At 35.1% G+C, this 12,914-nt stretch overlaps 1 protein-coding gene across 5 annotated transcripts; it reads right to left on the bottom strand.

Annotated features, from left to right (window-relative positions):
• Positions 1–1,427: 1,427 nt before the first annotated feature.
• LOC106119996 (katanin p60-like 1) lies at positions 1,428–12,853 on the bottom strand. 5 transcript variants are annotated; one of them, XM_013315148.1, is made up of 9 exons: positions 12,682–12,853; positions 11,687–11,861; positions 4,656–4,879; positions 3,579–4,048; positions 3,068–3,247; positions 2,614–2,756; positions 2,385–2,494; positions 2,004–2,130; positions 1,428–1,925 (listed from the first exon to the last, which is right to left on the bottom strand). In XM_013315148.1, exons 2-9 carry the CDS (start codon positions 11,836–11,838, stop codon positions 1,727–1,729), a joined length of 1,605 nt encoding a protein of 534 aa, XP_013170602.1. In that variant the 5' UTR covers positions 11,839–11,861; positions 12,682–12,853; the 3' UTR covers positions 1,428–1,726. The 5 variants fall into 5 exon arrangements, with proteins under 5 accessions (XP_013170602.1, XP_013170611.1, XP_013170618.1 ...); XM_013315157.1 differs by having other exon boundaries at positions 11,687–11,879; XM_013315164.1 differs by having other exon boundaries at positions 11,687–11,950.
• Between the last annotated feature and the right edge of the window lie 61 nt (positions 12,854–12,914).

The raw sequence follows: 12,914 nt of genomic DNA on the forward strand, positions 1-12,914 counted from the left end.
TTCTGTCAGAAAATACGTCAACCCTAAACCATAGATAATGACAACGCTCTACTACGAAAAGGAACTTGACAATTGTTTGACATTGGCAGGGTGGCGCTAGTGAGCTATCATAATCTGACATATGCCCACAAGGTCAGATATATTTCGTGAATGTTAAACTGGATCAATTTGTTTTTAAACAGGCTTGTTTAAAAAAAAATATTCAAGTGACTTAAATACTTCTTTTATTAAAATTGTCCTTGTTCACAATACAAATTTACACGGAACATATAAGTGGATTTCCACCGCTGACAATATGTACTAAAACATATTTACATCTCTCTCACTCTATAAAACTGAGATAAATGTTTTTGACATGTGTTCCAACAGTATAAAACACACAAACATATTCTTTTATAACAACGTAATTTACACCATTCCTTAATAAACGAATGTTATCCAAATACAATCGTTTAATTTCGTACTTATGATTTCGCTTATTGCCAACATAAAAAAGTTTTACAATTAAACCTCTTTGTTAATTATTGATTTAATATAACGTAACTGGAATCAATAATTATAAATTCAAAGCATAGTTCTAAACCGTCGAGGAAAAACGATAATTATTAGGCCTGCACCACACAGCCACGAAAGCGAACAGGACATTAAAAAAGAAAAAAAAAACATCCAGACCAATTGATAACCTCCTTCTTTTTGAAGTGTGCTAATAAAACAAAAAAAAAAACAAAGTTTGCATTCGATTTGGTTGCGCGTCATAAGCCTAGTAACTAAATGACAACCGAGTTAATATCAAATTAGGTTCCTTTCGCTTTTGGTTCCCTTTTCTAGCAGTTGTGCTTGAAGCTCTATAGTAACAAATTGCGTTGTTAATTTATATTTTAAGTTTTAAAGCAAAATAAAAGTTCTTTACTATAACATATGGAACTTACAAAAATACAACTTTAAAATTTATGTTAAAATTAACTCATAATCCTTAATTTATATGAATTTAATTAGAAATATCGTAAGCCTAAACACATCGCTACATTTATAACATGACGCGGGTTAACTTTATAAAAAATTACATTCAAAAAACACCAAACTTTAAGGCCATAAACATAAAATTTGTAGAGATTTAAATTTGCTTACAATTTAAATTGCTGTCAGAAGCTGATCTAACCCACGACATATTACTACAAAGGAAGATATAATAAACGTGATTATTGCACTGAATTACTATTTCTAAAAGCATGTATGTACAATAATTTTATAGACAGCAAAAAGTTGAATAAATTCCTTTACAGTTAAAAGGTTTTAAGTTTTGTAATAATATACAAATTCATATCACAAAGCTTATGTGATCTGAAAAATTTAAATAATAATAACCAAAAATATACCATCAATTTCATAATTATATTATATAGTATATAATATAAAATGATTATTAAGAAAGCAAATACATAAAACTTATCAAAAATTAATAATTTATATTATCCGTCACCTAAATAATAATCACATCTTTTCACTTCAATAGTAAGTATTAATTTTCATAATTAGTCCCAATATATTATCACTTTCAATTATATTTATTCACCATAAACAAGAGGTTAATATAAAAATTTCAAGCGAAATGACATGTCCATATAATTCAGCATCTCTAGCGACTTAAAGCGCTTGCTAGCTGTCACAGAGAGCTCTAGCAATTTCTCAGTCTCCTGAGCAGCGCTCGAAGCGCTTTATTTCTGCGCTAAGAACAACCGTGGCGCTGGATCCAAGAGACGTAGCGCGCGACATCTGTCGAGCTGACGGTGCGCCGAGTCTTCTCTATGGCGGCATTCAGATCGTTCTTGGACACGGGCGCCTCAAGTTCAGATTGTTTCAATCGACGTATTTGATCGGGACTTTTTCCCGCAATTTTTCGGCGCATTGTCATCATGGCTGCGTCTCTGTGGCAACAAACAAAATTAATATCAAAATCGACTGGAGCTGTAAAAATATTATACATTTATGTATAGTGTTTTTACCGGCATATGTTACAGATGTCGGAGCCGCTGTAACCGTCGAGTTTTTCCGACAGCTCTTGGAATTCCACGTCCTCTGTAAGCGACACCTCGCGGAGGCAAAGCTTGAGGAGCTTCGTTCTAGTTACTTCTGTAATAAAACAAATTCACAACGACATTACTCATTAACAACGATGTTAGTGGCGAATATCACTCTCTTGGACTCAACGTGGACGTAGATAAAATGAAATTAATACTGCTATGGCCCACGAGGGTGTCGAGGGAGACGAGGCAATATTATGTCCTAAAACTTGTTAAGATATAGATAATAAATACGACAAACATTGAATTCAAACGAACATTGAGGATGTTTTCTATTCGTTTGAATTCAAACGAAACTATTACCATCAGGAAGGCCGACGTATATTCTCTTCTCAAAGCGTCTCCTGAAGGCCTCGTCAATGTCCCACGGGTGGTTAGTTGCTGCCAGCACCATCACCACTTTGTCTTGGTTACTGGAAATTTATACGTTCATTATCTTGTGTCAGGCACCAATGGGCATACCACGTCAGATTTTAGAGTACATATTTGCAACAATTTAGTTTCCACTCTACATCTCTATGACAAATCTTACAATATGGCGGCGAGTCCATCCATCTGTATGAGCAGCTCAGCCTTGAATCGGCGCGAGGCTTCATGCTCAGAGTCGGCGCCACGCACCGCACATAGCGAGTCCACTTCATCGATGAAGATCGTGCTCGGCGCGTAAAAGGACGCCTGCCAACACAATAATATAACTATTCCAGTACCAGACAAGTACCACTCAATTAGATGCTATGACATCGCAGAAGGCAAGGTAATGAAGTAAAGATTTACATTTTTATATTTAATATATGGAACAAATTACCCATATCTTACTAAAAACCCTTTTCTGTTAATCCCGAGTTGTAACATCAGTGACAAAAGGCAAACCTCTTCCTCGTTTTCTACTTATTCGAAAAAAATTAAAGTTAGAATGTAAGATTGACGATATCAAGATGTATCGATTTGAAATTAAGAAAAACTAATAAATAAAAAACAATATTGACCATATCGAAGAGCAGTCGTACGAGTTTCTCGGAGTCACCGCGGTACTTGGATGTGAGTGTGGCGGAGGAGACGTTGAAGAATGTGGTGCGGCACTCGGTGGCCACAGCGCGCGCTAACAACGTCTTACCAGTGCCTGGCGGACCCGTCAGTAGCACGCCTTTCCACGGACGACGGATGCCCTAGAAATGTTAAATATATTTCTATAAATTAATTTGGGACTAACACCAATATTCTTATGATATTTTTGCATAATATTGCAATAAGATTTTACACAAAAACATTACAAATGACTCTTGGTCAGTGGTTAATGTTGATGTTGACTTCCATATTGATCGCCCATAACCATACGGCTCTACAACCGTAATGAGAAATGGCATACGTAGCCGTCACGCGAAACATTACGTCGGACGCGGTACTCGGTTGACATTGTTACAAAAAAAAAGCTCTACAAAATAATATGACATAATGGTTAGTCTTTATGGTTAACGGTTTTACATTGACAAAACTAACCTTAAAATAATCGGGCATTACAAGAGGCAGTACCATTGCTTCTTGCAGTACCGCCTTCGCATCGTCCAATCCAATAACATCCCTCCAGCGTACATCTGGGTTCTTCTGCAGTATATCTCTTTCCAAAGTCTCCACTAGATGTAATTCGTAGCCACTCGTATCAAAGACTTTCTCATCTCTCTCCAATATTGTGACATCTCCATCTGTTGTACCATCGGTCTTTCGAATCGGTTTGATTGGAGCCAGTTGCCTCTTTACTCTTGGAATTCTTTCCACTGATCGACATTTCCTTCCGCTGCTTACTGCGGAAGCGGTGGACGTCTTCCGAGAAACAATAGAGGGCAGTGTCGGCTGTATCTCAGGGTCTCGTCTGCGAAGGGTTCCCGCCCACTTTTCAGTCGTAGGATCTGACTGCTTCACTTGGTCTAATGGCGATTCTTGGAATGAAGTCGCTTGAGTCGGCCTGACGACTGAACAATGAGTAATTAGCTCACATTACTATAATCTGTACATTTAATTATTTATGAGCTAAACTAACTTGTGTTTAAACTAACCTAAAAAATATCCATTTATAACTCCATCTAAAAATGTGGAAATGCAAAATCGCTTGAGAAATTAGATATTTTCATAAGTAAAAAACACAAGGAGCATCGAAATAGCTACAGTTTAGCCTTTATAGAAATGTATGATACACTGGATTAAAACTTATTTGAATGGATGCCTTTTATCTCGTAAGTTACTGTAATAAAGAATCATAAATCTTTATATCTAATTTCTAGACAAATTAATATGTCAGTTCATCTCGCTCAATTGTTTTGACAACACGCGGTCAAATCTTTTAGTTGGGTTATTTTCAGACCCAATGTCATTAAACTAATTGAATAATCTTAGCAGTATTTTTAATACGGAACATTGAAGGTAACGTTCTTGAAAACGTACAATTACCATACGACAAAAATGGGGAATACCTATAGTAGACGAGAGTACATAGATGTAAAAATAGAAATATAATTTTGATGGAATCTTGTACAGAAATCTCAACCTTATTCATTTGCAATACAGGCTTTTTTAGTATACCTTGCGTGGGTGGATGACGGGTGCCAGTGCTGACATGCGTGTCTGGTCTATTCCTGTCCTTCTTTGCGGCTCCCTTTTCGCTGCGCAGACCATCTCGCGGCGGATCCTGTCCCTTATCGCTGTTGGAACGCCGCGCTGTCACCCGGGCGAATCCGAACGGCTGCAGACTCTCCGTCATCATACGGTCCATCATCCGTGCCATCTGGTGGAAGCTCGATGATGGACTGTAAAACAATTTGGTGATAAAACACGCTTATTGTCTGACTAATTAAAGTAAGGTTTGCATTTATTATTAAATGAGTACATAAAATATTATATATAGCATCAATACATAAAATATAATATTGTTTGTCAATACGTCTCGATTGATAATTGTACGTATCAGTTATCGGAAATATACATTATAATTAACTTAATCAATGTTCCATATAATTGGAGAACAACTGATCTGATATTCCTAACCTAATATGAGGTGGTTTTTTCCATTAAAATAGAAGAAAAACAGTTTTTGAACTGAATGATATTGATAAAGATATACGCGAAATACTAAGGCGAAATAGTACTTTGTAAAGTACACACCCTATATGAGGATCCCTTTCAAAGAACTGTCGCAAACCAGCGACATTCGGATAAAGAAAGTCGCCGAACCCGAAATCCATGTTCCGTCTCAAAACTCGAGCCAACATAAGTCCGACTGTTCTTATTACAACTAAATCACTATAATTGATGTGTAAATTATCATAATTTTCTTGATTTCTAAAGTATGTCAACGTTCTTTCAACCGGACAGTCGGGGAAATTTGGCTACTGAATGACAGGTCTGTTTTGAATCGGTTGCTATGGCGACGTATTCGCGGAAAACACAACTCTGTGTCGGACAACTTTATATTTGCGTTTTGGAATATGATGCGTGGTAGAACTTCACCTTTGTATAGTTCGTGTTTTTATTTCCAAAGGTCATGACATCAGAAGGTCGGGCGCAAATGGAAGTTGGTATCGGAAGGTCATTGCGATAGTTTCGGGTGTTCTCGTGTCGTTGAACGAGTTTACCAATTGACCTCGTTTCATATTTAAGGGGCGTTAATAAAAAAAGTACTTTGTCCTTGTTTACCAGCATGAGTGTCGAGACATTTGAAGTTAGATACTATCGCAAAGGAAATCAAATCGACAGTGGGTTTTCACTATTAAAAAACTTTAACAAAAACATATTTGTAACCTTTTTTTTGACAGTGTAAATTCACGATAAAACGCACAAATTATAAATGTAAGTTAATACAGGAACATAACGTTGTGAGACATTGTAACAAGTGTACTTACAACCCTTCATAACTAGCCTAGAAAATCTGAGAACATCTGCACAGACCATTTTAAATTTGCACTTCCTATAATTTCTATAGCTATATTATTATCCGGACATCCAACAACTAGAGTAGGTAGACCTATCAATGGGAAATCGATGGGTAATTGCAGGATAGTGTATCAAGGCGGGTTATTGAACTTTACATATGTCCATTGACTGGAAGGGAATAGTGACAGGTGGCGCCGAAACTGTGCCAAAGGTTGTTGACTGAACTTCTAGTCTGCTGACAATGAGCCTTGTTCATTAATTTTTAATAGATGTTTTGATGTGACTTTGTAGAGGAAATACACAAAGAGTACATCATTAGAGTTCAATTTAATATTCATTTACTAGCCTAATTTCTTCTTTTCCCCAAAAAAGCGAGCGTATCACCATCTCAACGGCCGCCAACGCATCTGCGGTTCCTCTAATATTGCTGATGTCCGTAGCCGTCGATGAACACCTCGGTGTTCCCACTGATTGTTTGCCCCCTTCTCTAATAAAAAAGAGGTTCGGCACTGTTTGCACAGACGTCACTATCTTAATTCACTCCCTTCTTACACATATCCTCTTCCTCACAATCCCCCCAAACTTTCTTGAACTACATAAATTTTACACATCTTATCTAACTACGTTCATGCACTGGTTTGCTTTAAAAAAATAAGTTCTTATATTCTTAGATCTCAATTTTTATTGACCTTCAGACAGCACCAAAATAAAGCAATTAGGAAGATCTTCAACAAGATTACGTTGTACAATTGTCCAGGCATGAAGCGCGTGACCGCCTACAACATTATTATCTCCATTGGAACAAACGCGAGACCCTTGATCAAAATCAATTGACGACTTCATAAAGTGGAGTTAACAATGATTACACTAAATTTTATCTTTGAAACAAAGACAAGTGACAAAGATTAACGGTCAAGTAAACAAATTTGGAATATTATTATATAATACAAAATTTATATCAGCTAGTACATAAAAAGGGCGTAGATTTCGACATAACTAGAAAAGTTACGACACTTCTACACATTTCTTTAAAAGAATATTTTTTTGTATCATAAGGTGGCAAACGAGCGAGCGGCCACCTGAAATCGCTGAAATACCGAAGTGACCGTTGCCCATAGACATACGCAATTGCATATGAGTTGCCAACCTTTAATCGACGGAGAAAAGGATGCACAGAAAGAAAACATTTCCATGCATCCTCTCATCCGGAAAATTCACTTCCACTTCCCATCCTTTCCTTATAAGAAAAAGGGTAGGAAGTAAAGAAGACTGAATTAGGCCTCAGGGAGGCACTCTCATCAGACGAAACGCGGAATTGCTTCCACTTGACGCATGTCTTCTGTGTGGTCGTGGCATTTCACCGGGCGAGCTGAGCCAATTCGTGCGAAGATGTTAAAGCGGGCTCTACCACTATTAAAATCTTGTTTGGTGAATTAATTACCGAGGCAAGGCATACCAAAATTTACAAGAGAACAAATAATACAACTCTTTATCTCCGCCTTTATTTCTAATAGTCAATCAAGCTATAACACATAAAGGCTTATATTTATTTCAATGTTGGTTATTACATAACAAAACAGCGCTGGCCGTCTTCGAGACGTTAAATTAAATTATTGGCTTACAATCATAATACCTATTTATATAAATAAATCTCTGTATACCGCAATATTTACACCTACGCAAGCTTATAAATAATAATCCCTTATGTTACAGTGACCATAAAATGCTACAAACGCAAAATAACAAACGCAACTCTAACCTATTGTTATAAAAAACATCTCATCTCTTTCATTTACTTGATAAAAACAGAGATAGCAATATGTATTTCATCCAAAATTAGAAGAACTGCAGATGCTTTTAAAGTTGTACAATTATCTTTTAACAACTCAAGTTATAATGGTTTGTAAATGCCACAGATTATTTACGATTAACTTTTATTTTTATTTTTGACATTTTCAATGTCAAATTTAACTTTTATCCCCTGCGTTTTGATACCAAACTCCTGCTACGCAGCAGCCAGCAGCCCTGACCTAAATCTGATAACCATATTACGCACACGCGCTCGAGGACTCAGCTCGACCTTCAATAACATTGCGACCGGGAAATTACGTCATAAAATATAATTGTCAACATTGCAGTACTGGTATTATACGTACTAAAAGAGAAATTATAAATACAGGATGGTCAAAATGTTTCTCTAAATATTGGAATTAAATAATAGAATTCATGAATAAGTGTTAACCACTGTTTTGGTTAGAAAAATCAATCAAACTTTACAAAAGATTCTCTGTAGTTGAACTTTCAAATGAACAACACCTTTTTAGGTTAATCAGGGCAGACTTAATAAATGTTTTACTCTGATGATAAAGCGGAATTAATTATTTGGAATGTGAATGTTACGATCTTACCTAATTATAACTTAAGAAAAAATCTTTAGGATAAAAGCGTTAACTTCACATTAATAATATACGTAGTACCTTTTGACTTCGAAAAATCTTAAGGGAAATGGCAGAGTGAATGGTCCTTGATGCTGTTTTGAGGTCGCCGCATGTATGTCAAGACGGACGGATAAAAATTGCCAAAGCCTACGAATGACACATAGATGTATTCACATCTGAGTTATAGAAGAAAACATATATATGTTATTGTTTTATGTGGGTTCCTGAGACCAAAAATCACGTTCATAATATTTTGTTATCTTAGTTTTGTCAAAGATACTGACAGTCATGACAATATGTTTTATACAGACATTTTAGTCTTCGAAACCATCTTTTTTTCGAAGATATTTAACAAGGACTGGTATAAGTAATTTGAGAAGAAAACTCACAAAGTTAGACGAAGTTATTCCAACTCGACGACATGTTAAAAACATTTATATGTAGTAATTTCTCCTAATCTTCTAAAGTATTACTTTTGCCATATCTTACTAATATCTCCAGAATTGGTGCATACATCTTGCTGAAATTTGGCATAGATGTAGAACATAATCTGGAAGAATACATAGCGTACTAAGTTTTTTTTATAATTCCGCACGGACGGAATCGGTGGCGTGTGCTAGTAGATTATAAAACATCAATATTTCCATTGCACATCGCAACGCACGTCGCTCGTTATTCACGCGTCTAGACAGTGAGCGTGTTACTGCTTAATTCAATTACCATAAATAATACAGAATTAATTAAATAATAGATGTTTAATGTAAAGTTAGATATACAACTTCATGCACTTTATTATTACTTACTTGGTATGCAATTATTTAACTTAAGACCAGTTAAAGTTTAGAAAATCTAGTATTTTTTTTCTAACTCTTATTAATATTACTATCATACTAATACGAGTATTTTAAGTACGAAAGTTTTGATGGATGGATGTTTGGAAATTCCGGAACGACTCTATGAATCTCGGTGAAATTTGGCACAGATGGTGAACATAGTCTGGCACCACCTTTGTTTTTATTTTGAATAGACTGAGTTGTGGGCGATAGCTAGTTTTTGATAAATACATTATTTAATTCAAATATTATTTATTACAAGAAAGTTCGTTTGACTTTATATATGATTTTTCCTTTATTAAACCAATACACTAACTTACACTGTTTCAGTAAAAATTACCGCATCTAATAATTGCTGTTGGTTATCGCGAAATATAAATCTGTAAGGTCAAAAGAAATCAGGTCACCCACGACTACGACTGTTAAAAACATAAGTAACTAAATACTACATTTGAAGGAAATTGTTTATACAGGACATTTTTACTTACATTTGCGTACTGAATATTTAATAAAATTATTACCATTAAATGTAAAAAAAAAGAAAACAAACAAAATTAAGTTTGGACAACAAACAAAACTGCAGTTAAAATGCACCCATTTTAATGGCTACATCACACTGCTTAAATGTAAACTCATACTGAGCCACTAACCGTTGATTTCTGAAACCGAAATCTCTGTTTAAAAGATGTCATCATCACTGCTAATTTTTTTGACAAAACTGAGGTAACGATATGTTTTAAACAAAGATTGTAGTCTCAGAAACCCACTGTAATAAGCATTAATTAGGAATTTCTACCACTATCTATATTGTATCCATATTACAATGGGTTTCTGAGATTTCAATCTCTCTGTTTTGTCAAAAGTAATGACACAGATGACGACATTTTTGTATTACAGTGGGTTCCTTCCTTAGCGTCAAATTAGAGCTTCTAATGTGTCAGATATATCTCAAATACAGTCCAAGTGTGAGGGTAACCTTAGTAACAGCTACTACTGCGTAACGCACTACGAGGACGTAACTTAACACCGTAGCCTGTAACCCACACCGCGCTACGCACACCGGATGTGTAGCAATCAGATGGAATTACATGAGAAAACCGTAAGCGTTGCTAAAGCAACTATTAGTGCTACGGAAATCGACTATCCAAGGACTTAGTCCTGGATATCCGATATTTTATTATGAATATAGATAAAAGAGTATGTGAATGCACGTGAGAATGGAATGTATGGATAGATGGATGTTTGTTTGAAGGTATCTCCAGAAGAGCTGCAAGGATCTTGATGAAATTTGGCATAGTACATAGTCTGGAAGGACACATAATAAGGATTGTTTTTCTGCGCGGACGGAGTCACGGACGACAGCTTCTTAACTTCACAACATAATAGGACATAATTATACAAGAAGGAAATTTTGTAATGGGTTTGGTATACTAGTATGTCAAAATTATGACGCTTTTTAGCTTTTCTCAGTCTGTCGCAGTCTGGTTGTGAATAATAAAACAGTCCGCAGATGTCTGTTTTGCGCAGGCAAAGACATCTTTCAGTTCTTTCTGAACTTCACACAGATAACAATGTGTTGTTTAAAAGAATGTATGAAGAATGTAAGAAAGTTGCGGTATTGAAAACGCTCGATTAAATCAAACACAAACCTTTGTAAAATTAAACTTTACAGTTTGATATTTATTTCAATGTAATCAAACAATTATTAGTTTTGTTATTAAACTAAAGGTTATTGACCTTACCCAGTTCGTTGACGCATTCCAATTTATAAAAGGTTTTTCGCAGTACGTTCCATACAATAGGGAATACTAATACATTTGTCATCAAAGTAATTCACTTATGATTGTTACAATCCCCATGTTACTTAAATTTATAGTTAAACTTTTGTAGTTTACTATAATTAATGAAATGTTTGACGATAGTTAAATCTATTGATGTTTATTTTAATGTTTCTTGTTGTTTATAATCGTTAGTTTCATGCCGAAACGTGCACACTTTAAAAAAGTACTAAATAGCTTTAGTTTTTAAAATAAAGAATAAGATATTTGATAATTATTTGGCTTTGAACATTTCGACAGTTTTCAAACATTATGGAAAACTGTAAAAGCATTAAGGTTTTTAAATTTTTGTTAGTATACAGTAAAAAATATAAAAAAAACTCTTAGATGTTATTTAATATCTATATCTTATACCAATAAAGTCTTCTCTGTAAAGGATTGCTTAACATAAAAATGTATTTTAATATTTTAGTTTAGGATTGCAAATACTATTTTAAATAATCTGCTTAATGTGCTTTACACTTGCATTGACATATAATTGTCTCTTTCCCTTCAAAGAATTTAAGTGAGATGGTAATATGTCAATACAAATACAGTCTAAACCGTACAGTGTACCATATAAGCTTATAACTCACCATCCAATATCCCAAGCAGAATGGAAGGCAGGATGCGCTGACATTGATCCGAGAGGCATTCCGAAGCCGAACTCGATGTTGACGTCATCAGCTCTTCGCCAGGAGCCCCGGGGCTCTCGGCTCTCTGATCCACCGCCCGCGTCGTTCGTCATTATGACATGTATCCAGTGACGATCTGACACCAAACACCAGACTAGACAACAATGATACTGTTTGTATTCAACGTTAGTAAATAATACTTGTGGTATTCCACTACTGAAACCTCTGTATTTTTTTTATATTATCAGGTGGGAAACGAACAAGCAGGTTGAATTCACCGAAATGGCGAAGCAACGGATGCACTTAGACGGCGACCTTATCCGTTGCTTTATAAATGGAGATAAAAGTATATTTGATGCGTTCGGCAGTAGAATTTCACTATATTAAGATACTAGACTGTGCTCTTATCTTACGAACAATGTGAAAATATGATCTATGGATATTGACTAAATCACGTGAAATTGTAAATTATAATTACTAATAACAAGAACAATAATAACATTCGTTTTCAAAATTTACATCCGAAGCATTTGGTTTTTTATAAATATATTATACTTAAATATTGTTATCAATTTAAAGTATTCATAATTATAAAATATAATCAACAATTGTACGTGTTACTCAGAGTCACACGTAATGTTGAGAGAAAAAGTTTAATGCTTGTTTTAAGTTTCTTTTTTCACATAGGAAATCGAAAAAAGTGTATTGCTACAAATACATAGACACAGTTACAATGGGGATTTAATATACAATCCTATTTGCAATTATATACAAGTTAATTTATGTTTTGAAACTTAATCTAACTTGATTTAACCCGTAAACATTCAAATATAACAATTACTTAAAACTGAAAAAAAACTGTGACCAGAAATAAAAATACCACACAGCGTCATAACGCGAATGACATTTGCGAGATGAGAAAGATGTCGTAGCAAAATCTACGAACATCTACGAACCTCTACGATTTTCCGTTGAATAAATCACCGACTAATTGAAAACTGTACTATGCACCAAAGTAAATGAACAGTATACACACTGAGCTTACTTTATTGTTGATTTAATTAAAAGGGTTGTATACGAGGCCACAAATGGACAACAACTAACGCGCTCGCAACGCACACAAAGCCTGTGTTTACCGCACTGACCAACAACACCGTAGCGAATGGGGATGTAACGTCGCGAGTTATAC

Source organism: Papilio xuthus, unplaced genomic scaffold (genome assembly GCF_000836235.2).
Source record: "Papilio xuthus unplaced genomic scaffold, Pxut_1.1 DF829129.1, whole genome shotgun sequence".
NCBI classification, from domain to species: Eukaryota; Metazoa; Arthropoda; class Insecta; order Lepidoptera; family Papilionidae; genus Papilio; species Papilio xuthus.

What these genes read in the sequence shown, in the direction of transcription:
- LOC106119996 (XM_013315148.1), bottom strand. Translation starts at nt 11,838, where the DNA reads ATGACGAACGACGCGGGCGGTGGATCAGAGAGCCGAGAGCCCCGGGGC. An exon ending in TAATGCCCGATTATTTTAAG is followed by an intron (nt 3,248 to 3,578) that starts GTTAGTTTTGTC and finishes TAACATTTCTAG; the next exon opens with GGCATCCGTCGTCCGTGGAA. An exon ending in ATACGTCGGCCTTCCTGATG is followed by an intron (nt 2,131 to 2,384) that starts GTAATAGTTTCG and finishes GTTTTATTACAG; the next exon opens with AAGTAACTAGAACGAAGCTC.